The 10,418-nt window shown below is 41.0% G+C and overlaps 2 protein-coding genes across 2 annotated transcripts; both read right to left on the bottom strand.

Moving 5' to 3' along the window:
• Nucleotides 1-6,570: 6,570 nt before the first annotated feature.
• On the bottom strand, nt 6,571-9,035 carry LOC140184840 (uncharacterized). The gene is made up of 2 exons (XM_072238027.1): nt 8,688-9,035; nt 6,571-7,272 (listed from the first exon to the last, which is right to left on the bottom strand). Exons 1-2 carry the CDS (start codon nt 9,033-9,035, stop codon nt 6,571-6,573), a joined length of 1,050 nt encoding a protein of 349 aa, XP_072094128.1.
• Nucleotides 9,036-9,043: 8 nt separating this feature from the next.
• LOC112803306 (uncharacterized) lies at nt 9,044-10,165 on the bottom strand. The gene is made up of 2 exons (XM_025846806.1): nt 9,704-10,165; nt 9,044-9,637 (listed from the first exon to the last, which is right to left on the bottom strand). Exons 1-2 carry the CDS (start codon nt 10,163-10,165, stop codon nt 9,044-9,046), a joined length of 1,056 nt encoding a protein of 351 aa, XP_025702591.1.
• Between the last annotated feature and the right edge of the window lie 253 nt (nt 10,166-10,418).

The raw sequence follows: 10,418 nt of genomic DNA, 5'->3' as shown, positions 1-10,418 counted from the left end.
AGCAAGAGAAAAAAGAAGAGAAAAAGAAGAAATTGGAAGAGAGTGAGGGGAGATGGATTCGGCCAAGGTATGGTAGAGGGGGTAGTGTTGTATGAAAATGAAGTAGAATGGAAGGGTATATATAGGGAGAGGGGAGAGGGTAGGTTCGGCCATTTCGGGTGGGATTGGGTGGGAAAATGTTTTTTGAATTTTGAAGGTGGTGGGGTTTATGGGGAAGAGTGGGTGGATGTGAATGGTGAATAGGTGATTGGGAAGAGAGATTGAGGTGATTGGTGAAGGGTTTTGGGAAGTGTGACATGGGGAAGAGTAAAATAGGATTAGGAGGTAAGGTGGGAATATGTTAGGTGGGGATCCTGTGGGGTCCACAGATCCTGAGGTGATCCTGTGGGGTCCACAGATCCTGAGGTGTCAAGGAATTCCATCCCTGCACCAAATAGGCATGTAAAATGCCTTTGCACACCATTCTGGTGTTTAAACGCCGAGTGGTGCACATTCTGGGCGTTCAACGCCCACATGTAACATGTTTCTGGCGTTGAACGCCAGTTTCATACTTGTTACTGGCGTTCAGCGCCATCTTTTCCTCTAGGCACATTCCTGGCGTTCAGCGCCAGAATGTTGCTTGTTTCTGGCGTTCAGCGCCAGTTTCATGCTCTGTTCTGGCGTTGAACGCCAGCCAGATGCTCCTTACTGGCATTGAACGCCAGTCTGTGCTTCCTCCAGGGTGTGATTTTTTTGCTTCTGCTGTTTTTGATCCTGTTTTTAATTTTTATATTTTTTTCATGACTCCTCATGATCATGTACCTAATAAAACACAAAATAACAACAAAATAAAAAATTAGATAAATAAAATTGGGTTGCCTCCCAACAAGCGTTTCTTTAATGTCAATAGCTTGACAGTGGCTCTCATGGAGCCACAAAGGTGATCAGGTCAATGTTGTATAGTCCCAACACCAAACTTAGAGTTTGGATATGGGGTCTTAACACCAAACTTAGAGTTTGGTTGTGGCCTCACAACACCAAACTTAGAGTTTGACTGTGGGGGCTCTTCTTGACTCTGAACTGAGAGAAGCTCTTCATGCTTACTCTCTTTTGTCACAGAGGGATGGCCATGTGCCTTAAACACAAGGTAGTCCCCATTCAATTGAAGGACTAGTTCACCTTTGTTGACATCTATCACAGCTCCTGCTGTGGCTAGGAAAGGTCTTCCAAGGATGATGCATTCATCCTCTTCCTTCCTAGTGTCTAAGATTATGAAATCAGTAGGGATGTAAAGGCCTTCAACCTTTACTAACACGTCCTCCACTATTCCATAAGCTTGCCTCAATGACTTGTCTGCCAATTGTAATGAGAACAAGGCAGGTTGTACCTCAATGATCCCCAGCTTCTCCATTACAGAGAGTGGCATAAGATTTATCCCTGACCCCAGATTACATAGAGCTTTTTCAAAGGTCATGGTGCCTATGGTACAAGGTATTAAGAACTTGCCAGGATCTTGTTTCTATTGAGGTAGAGTTTTCTGAATCCAAGTATCTAGTTCACTAATGAGCAAGGGAGGTTCACTTTCCCAAGTCTCATTACCAAACAACTTGGCATTCAGCTTCATAATAGCTCCTAAATATTGAGCAACTTGCTCTCCAGTCACATCTTCATCCTCTTCAGAGGAAGAATAGTCTTCAGAGCTCATGAATGGCAGAAGGAGATTTAATGGAATCTCTATGGTCTTTGTATGAGCCTCAGATTCCTTTGGATCCTTAATAGGAAACTCCTTCTTGCTTGAAGGACGTCCCAGGAGGTCTTCCTCACTAGGATTTTCGTCCTCCTCCTCCCTTGTGCATTCGGCCATATTGATTACATCAATGGCCTTGCACTCTTCTTTTGGATTCTCTTCTGTATTGCTTGGGAGAATACTGGGAGGAGTTTCACTGACTTTCTTACTCAACTGGCCCACTTGTGCCTCCAGATTTCTGATGGAGGATCTTGTTTCACTCATGAAACTGAAAGTGGCCTTTGACAGATCAGAGACTAGATTGGCTAAATTAGAAGTGTTTTGTTCAGAATTCTCTGTCTGTTGCTGAGAAGATGATGGATAAGGCTTGCTATTGCTCAGCCTATTGCGTCCACCATTGTTAAAGCCTTGTTGAGGCTTTTGTTGATCCTTCCATGAGAAATTTGGATGATTTCTCCATGATGAGTTATAGGTGTTTCCATAAGGTTCACCCATGTAATTGACCTCTGCCATTGCAGGATTCTCAGGATCATAAGCTTCTTCAGAAGCTGCCTCTTTAGTACTGTTGGATGCATTTTGCCATCCATTCAGACTTTGAGAGATCATGTTGACTTGCTGAGTCAACACTTTGTTCTGAGCCAATATGGCATTCAGAGCATCAATTTCAAGAACTCCCTTCCTCTGAGGCCTCCCATTATTCACGAAATTCCTCTCAGAAGTGTACATGAATTGGTTATTTGCAACCATGTCAATGAGTTCTTGAGCCTCTTCAGGCGTTTTCTTTAGGTGAATAGATCCACCTGCAGAATGGTCCAATGATATTTTCGAAAATTCAGATAGACCATAATAGAATATATCTAATATGGTCCATTCTGAAAACATGTCAGATGGACACCTTTTGGTCAGCTGCTTGTATCTTTTCCAAGCTTCATAGAGGGATTCACCATCTTTTTGTTTGAAGGTTTGAACATCCACTCTCAGCTTGCTCAGCTTTTGAGGAGGAAAGAATTTATCCAAGAAGGCTGTGACCAGCTTATCCCAGGAATCTAGGCTATCCTTAGGTTGTGAATCCAACCATATTCTAGCTCTGTCTCTTACAGCAAAAGGGAAAAGCATGAGTCTGTAGACTTCAGGATCAACTCCATTCGTCTTTACAGTCTCACAGATCTGCAAGAACTCAGTTAAAAACTGATAAGGATCTTCAGATGGAAGTCCATAAAACTTGCAGTTTTGTTGCATTAAGGCAACTAGCTGAGGTTTCAGCTCAAAATTATTGGCTCCAATGGCAGGAATGGAGATGTTTCTTTCATCAAATTTGGACGTTGGCTTTGTGAAGTCACCAAGCATTCTCCTTGCATTATTATTATTTTCAGCTGCCATCTCCTTCTCTTGTTCGAAAATTTCTGAAAGGTTGTTTCTGGATTGTTGTAATTTAGTTTCTCTTAGTTTCCTTTTCAGAGTCCTTTCAGGTTCAGGATCAATTTTCACAAGAGTGCCTTTTTTCCTGTTCCTGCTCATATGAAAGAGAAGAAAACAAGAAAAAAAAAAGAGGAATCCTCTATGTCACAGTATAGAGATTCCTTTATGTTAGTAGAAGAAGAAAGGGGAGAAGAGTGAAAAAGAATGAATAGTCTGTATGAAGAGTAAGGATAGAGGAGGTGATAAGAGATGAAGAGAAGTGTTAGTAAATAAATAATTAAATAGAATAAGAAGAGAGAGGGAGAATTTCGAAAATAATTTTAAAAAGGGGTTAGTAATTTTCAAAAATTGAAGATAAGATATAATCAAAATTAGAATTTAAAACAAAAAGAATTTTTGAAAAAGAGATGAGATATTTTCGAAAATTAGAGAGGAAAAAGTAGTTAGATGGTTTTGAAAAAGATAAGAAACAAACAAAAAGTTAATTAGTTAGTTGAAAAAGGTTTTAAAATCAAATTTGAAAAGATAAGAAGATAGGAGGTTAGATAAGATATTTTGAAATCAAATTTTGAAAAAGATAAAATTTTTGAAAAAGATAAGATAAGAGATAAAAATATTTAATTTAAAAATTTGAAATTACTTACTTCACTAACAAGAAACTACACACAAGAAAGTAACAAACTTCAAATTTTTGAATCAATCACATTAATTATTAGTGAATTTTCGAAAATATGATATAAAGATAAGAAAAAGATTTTGAAAATGTTTTGAAAAAGATTTTTGAAGTTTTCGAAAATAATAAGAAATGAAAAAGATATGATTTTTGAAAAAGATTTTAAAAAGATAAGATTTTTAAAATTGAAAATTTGACTTGACTTGTAAGAAACAACTAATTTTAAAAAATTTTGACTAAGTCAACTCAAATTTTTGAAATTTTGGAGAGAAAAAAGGAAAAGATATTTTTTTGATTTTTTTGAATTTTTTAAGATGAGAGAGAAAAACACAAATATGACCCAAAACATAAAAATTTTGGATCAAAACACAAGATGCATGCAAGAACACTATGAATGTTAAGATGAACACCAAGAACACTTTGAAGATCATGATGAACATCAAGAACATAATTTTGAAAGATTTTTGATGCAAAGAAAACATGCAAGACACCAAACTTAGAAAATCTTTAATGCATGGACTCTAACAAACGAAAAATGCATATAAAAAACAACAAACAACACAAAACAAGAAATCATCAAGATCAAACAAGAAGACTTATCAAGAACAACTTGAAGATCATGAAGAACACTATGAATGCATGGGTTTTCGAAAAATGCAAGAAAAATTTTTTAAAGCATGCAATTGACACCAAACTTAAAATTGACTCAAGACTCAAACAAGAAATACAAAATATTTTTTGTTTTTATGATTTTCTAATTTTTTTTGGATTTTTATTAATTTTTTTTTCAAAAATATTTTTGGAAAAACGAAAAAGAAAAGAAAAATTTTGAAAAAGTTTTTGAAAAGAAAATTACCTAATCTGAGCAACAAGATGAACCGTCTGTTGTCCATACTCGAACAATCCCCGGCAACGGCGCCAAAAACTTGGTGGACGAAATTGTGATAAACGAGTTCCTGGCACTGTTAGAGAAGCTCACAATTCCGTTCAACTTAACCAGCAAGTGTACTGAGTCATCCGAGTAATACCTTACGTGAGTAAGGGTCGATCCCATAGAGATTGTTGGTATGAAGCAAGCTATGGTCACCTTGCAAATCTCAGTTAGGCAGATTAAATGGTTATGGGTTTCGAAAATTAATAATAAATAGAAAATAAAAAGGGATAGAAATACTTATGTAGATCAATAGTGGGAATTTCAGATAGGCGTGTGGAGATGCTAGAATCCTCTCGAATCTCTTACTTTTTTATTACATTCATCCAATCCTTCTTACTCCTTTCCATGGCAAGCTGTATGTAGGGCATCACCATCATCAATGGCTACTTTTAATCCTCTCGGGAAAATGGTCCTATGCGTTGTCACTGCACGGCTAATCGTCTGGAGGCATCACCCTTGTTGATAGCTACATCCCATCCTCTCATTGAAAATGGTCCAAATGCTCTGTTACAGCACGGCTAATCATCTGTCGGTTCTCAATCAGGTTGGAGTAGAATCCCTTGATTCTTTTGCGTTTGTCATCACGCCCAGCCTTCAGGAGTTTGAAGCTCGTCACAGTCATTCAATACCGGAATCCTACTCGGAATACCACGGACAAGGTTAGACTTTTCGGATTCCCGGGATCCTACTCGGAATACCACAGACAAGGTTAAAATTTCTGGATCCCCATGAATGCCGCCATCTATCTAGCTTATACCACGAAGATTCTGTTGGGGAATCTAAGAGATATACCCCCGGCCTAGAGTAGAACGGAAGTGGTTGTCAATCACGCTCGTTCATAGGTGAGAATGATGATGAGTGTCACGGATCATCACATTCATCAAAGTGTTGTGCAACGTATATCTTGGAATAAGAATAAAAGAGAATTGAATAGAAGATAATAGTAATTGTATTGAAACTTGAGGTACAGCAGAGCTCCACACCCTTAATCTATGGTGTGCAGAAACTCCACTGTTGAAAATACATAAGTGAAAGGTTCAGGCATGGCCGAATGGCCAGCCCCCTGAATGATCAAGAGACCAAATGATCAAAGACTAGAACAGTCAAAAGATTAAACTGTCAAAAGATGTCTAATACAATAGTAACTTATCCTATTTATACTAGACTAGCTACTAGGGTTTACATGAGTAAGTATTTGATGCATAAATTCACTTCCGGGGCCCACTTGGTGTATGCTTGGGCTGAGCTTGATCTATCCACGAGCTGAGGCTTCTCTAGGAGTTGAACTCCAAGTTATAACGTGTTTTGGGCGTTCAACTCTGGATCATGACATGTTTCTGGCGTTTAACTCCAGACAGCAGCATGTACTTGGCGTTCAACGCCAAGTTACGTCATCAATTTCCGAATAAAGTATGGACTATTATATATTGATGGAAAGCTATGGATGTCTACTTTTCAACACCGTTGAGAGCGCGCCAATTGGAGTTCTGTAGCTCCAGAAAATATATTTTGAGCGCAGGGAGGTCAGATTCCAACAGCATCAGCAGTCTTTTTGTCAGCCTTTTTCAGAGTTTTGCTCAAGTCCCTCAATTTCAGCCAGAAATTACCTGAAATCACAGAACAACACACAAACTCATAGTAAAGTCCAAAAATGTGAATTTAACATAAAAACTAATGAAAACATCCCTAAAAGTAGCTTGAACTTACTAAAAACTACCTAAAAACAATGCCAAAAAGCATATAAATTATCCGCTCATCAGAAGACTTTGCTCATTAGCCTTTGGTAGGTGGCTCCTGCGTTCTTCAGTCCGAAGGGCATTACCTTGTAGCAATAGGTGCCCCGGGTGTTATGAATGCTATTTTGTCTTTGTCAGGTCGGTGCTTCGGGATTTGGTTGTAGCCGGAATAAGCATACATGAAACGGAGGAAACGATACCCCGCTGCCGAGTCAACTAGGGTGTCAATGTTTGGGAGGAGAAAGGAGTCTTTTGGGCATGCTTTGTTTAGGTCGGAGTAGTCAACGCACATCCTCCATTTTCCAGTGACTTTTTTGACTAGGATGACATTGGACAGCCACGTTGGGTACTCAAGCTCCTTGATGAACCCTGCTTCAAGCAGTCCTGCTGTTTGTTTGGCGACTTCTTTTGCTCTTTCTTGCGACATCTTCCTTCGCCGCTGGGCTACCGGTTTGGCCTTGGGTTTTATGGCCAGCCGGTGAGACATGACCTCGGGATCTAATCCCGGCATGTCTGATGGGGTCCATGCAAAGAGGTCATTGTTTGCCCTTATGATCTCTATGAGGGGGCCCTTGAGTTCATGGGGTAGGTTCCTGTTTATGAAAGTGAATTGATCTGCCAATTTCCCTATTTGGAACTTTTCCATGTCCCCTTCTGGTTTAGGTCTTGGTTTGTCCTCCACCCTGACATCCAGGTCTACCAGGAATATGCCAGCTGCCTTCTTTGATTCTTTTCTTAAGGAGAGACTGGCGCTGTCGCAGGCGACTGCCGTCTCTAGGTCTCCCTGATAAACCACTATTTTATGATATATCTTGTGCTTTAATTGAATGATTTTATCAACTCTTTACCTACTTATTCATATGAATTTGCATGGTTTTACAATTCCTTCCTTATGATATGACATATGAGAAAACATGTTTCCTATGCTTTAAAAATATTAAATTTAATTATCCTTTATTACCATTCGATGCCGTGATTTGTGTGTTGAGTACTTTCAGGTTTTATAGGGCAGGAATGACTTAAAGGATGGAAAGGAAACATACAAAAAGGAAAGGAAAGCACAAAATGGAGTTTTTGAAGAAATTGGCAGCGACGCGAACGCGTGGACGACGCGGACGCGTGCTTAGCGCAAAGAGCATCGACGCGAGCGCATGGATGACGCAAACGCGTGACTCGCGTGAAACACCACTGACGCAAACACATGACTGATGCGACCACATGGAAGAGCAAACTCCAAATGACGCGACCGCGTGACCCACGCAGACGCGTGACGTGCACGCTCTGCAGAACATAAAGGCTATAAATTGGGAGAATCCATCCATTCATGGGGAGATCATCAGAACATACATTCATACATAGTTTTAGGAATTAGATGTAGTTTTTAGAGAGAGAGGTTCTCTCCTCTCTCTTAGGATTAGGATTTATCTTAGGCTTTAGGATTTCATTTAGTCAGTAGGATTGTTTCTTCGTACCAGGTTCAATAATCTATGTTCCTCTTCTACTTTTATTTACTCTGATGCTTTTATTTGTATTTGATTTATGTTGCCCAATTGGCTTATGAACCATTCATGTTAGGATTTTCTTAATTAATATACTTTGAGGTATTTTAGACTCATGATTGTTTTGCTCTGTTTATGATTTATTTTCTTCTTTTGGCTTTGGTTAATTAATTGGTAACACTTGAGTTATCAAACTCAGCAGTGGTTGAAATTGGCAAGTGCTAATTGATTTAGATCGCTCTAAAAGTTGACTAGGACTTGAGGATCAATTTAATTAGTCTGCTTAACTTTCCTTTATTTAATGAGGGATAACTAAGCAGGATTAAAACCTAATTTCAACACACCTGATAAGGATAACTAGGATAGAAATTCCAATTCTCATACCTTGTCAAGAGATTTTCTAGTTATCAATTTATTTTTCTTGTCAATTAGACTACTTGCTCAAACCTTTCCAAACCCAAAAATACTGTTTTCCATAACCAATAATAAATCATACTTCCCTGAAATTCCTTGAGAAGACGACCCGAGGTTTGAATACTTCGGTTTATAAATTTTATTGGGTTTGTTACTTGTGACAACCAAAATGTTTGTAAGAAAGGAATTCTTGTCGGTCTAGAAGCTATACTTACAACGAGAATTTATTTGTGAAAATTCTAGATCGTGCGAGAGTTTCGTTCTTCACTCCCCTTATGGAACCGACTGTTCCCTTGTCCGTTATGAACTTCATTATTAGGAACTTGGTGCATATCACAGCTGAGAATTCATTGATAGTTTTCCTCCCTAGGATGATATTATAAGCGGTGGAGTCTCTAAGGACTACGAAGTCTGCCATAACTGATTTCCTGGTGTCACCAGTTCCCAGGCTGATTGGGAGAGTGATCGTCCCGTCGGGTATGATATAGTTGTCACCTAGTCCCATGACCCCGTGTTGGTGGTTTTTTAGGTCGGATTCCTTGAGTCCCATGGCGTCGAAGACATTTCTGAATAGGATATTAGAGTCTGCTCCTGTGTCGACGAGGATGCACCTAACCAGCCCTGTCCCAACCATGGTTGTAACTACCATGGGGGGGTTTCGGAGAGGTCATTGAACCATTTATCCTTTGGGCCAAAGGATATTGTGGGGTGCCTTTTGCAGGTGGCAAGGCCATCTGTCGATATGGAGAGCACCCGGGTGTCTCTTCTTGCAGCCGACTTGGATTTGGGGGGGCTGTCCCGTCCGACTACGATGTTGACCACAAAAGTTGGGGGGTTAGTGGCATCCCCTGGGGGTTCTTGCCTTGGCTTGACAGTTCGGCTCCGATCTTCCTCGGAGCGCTCTCTTTCCCGCCTCCTCGGCTCTCTGATGAGCCGGGAGAATTTGCTCAGTTTTCCTTCTCTGATGGCTTGTTCCAAGGCATCTTTGAGGTCGAAGCAGTCTTGTGTTTTGTGACCAAACCCCTTGTGGTAGTCACAATAAAGGTTTTTGTTGCCTTCCGTTCTCTCTTTCAGGGGTCTAGGTCTAGCTAGGATTCCTTTGTTTGCAATTTGTTGGTAGACTTCTACTATGGGCGCCGTAAGTGGCGTGTAGTTTGGGAACCTTCCCACTCGTGGAGGTTGCTTGTGCTGTTTGGCTGAAGTTCCGTCCCTGGGGGACTCCTTATATCTGTCGACCTGGGGGGTTTGCCGAGGTGGTGGGTTAGGGGGCGGTCATTTGTTGGCTGCTACGACCTGACTTACTTCCTCATCATTGATGTATTCCTTGGCGACGCTCAGGATTTCCTGCATGGTCCACACAGGCTTGGTCGTGATATGTTTTCTGAAATCCTCATTTAGCAAGCCGTTTGTTAGGCAGAGGCTGGCGACCAAGTCCGTGTGACCGTCAAATTCCAACCATTCTTCATTAAACCTGTCCAAGAACGTTCTGGTCGGTTCCTCGGGTTTCTGGGTGACTCCTAACAAGTTGATCGGGTGTTTGGCCTTAGCTATGCGTGTTGTGAACCGGGCTAGGAAGCTTTGGGAGATATCTATGAAAGCCGTGATGGACTCTTGCGGGAGGGCGTTAAACCACCAGATCGCTGGGCCGGCTAGCGTTACAGAGAATGCTCGGCATCTCACTGCGTCGCCTACCCCTTCTAAATTCATTCTTGCTTCAAAGGCGGTGAGGTGTTCATGAGGATCTTTGGTCCCGTCATACCTCATGTCCGTTGGCTTATCGAAGTTCTTCGTGAGCCGGACCTCGAGGATTGAGGGATGGAAAGGGGTGGATCCCATGATGATGGGTTCTTGTCGTCTCTTGGCTTTCCCCTTCTGGGATTCCCCCCACCCTTCGGACTTGTCCTGGTGGGGTCGAGAGGTCGCTTGCGTGTATGTCTTATCACGCTTTGTTGGACTCCCTTCTTGGCTTTCGCGTCCTCGGGGGGGGGGGGGGGGGGAGATCGGGCTCGCGTGCGAG

This window comes from Arachis hypogaea, chromosome 5 (genome assembly GCF_003086295.3).
Source record: "Arachis hypogaea cultivar Tifrunner chromosome 5, arahy.Tifrunner.gnm2.J5K5, whole genome shotgun sequence".
Lineage (NCBI taxonomy): Eukaryota > Viridiplantae > Streptophyta > Magnoliopsida > Fabales > Fabaceae > Arachis > Arachis hypogaea.
This window is presented reverse-complemented; position numbering and strand designations above follow the sequence as displayed.

Bases quoted from the DNA above. Each gene is read 5' to 3' on its own strand.
- LOC140184840 (XM_072238027.1), bottom strand. From the start codon at position 9,035: ATGGTTGGGACAGGGCTGGTTAGGTGCATCCTCGTCGACACAGGAGCA. The intron at 7,273-8,687 runs GTCGGTTCCATA...GTGGTTTATCAG, and splicing joins TCATAACGGACAAGGGAACA to GGAGACCTAGAGACGGCAGT.
- LOC112803306 (XM_025846806.1), bottom strand. From the start codon at position 10,165: ATGAGGTATGACGGGACCAAAGATCCTCATGAACACCTCACCGCCTTT. The intron at 9,638-9,703 runs GTAAGTCAGGTC...CAAACCCCCCAG, and splicing joins AATACATCAATGATGAGGAA to GTCGACAGATATAAGGAGTC.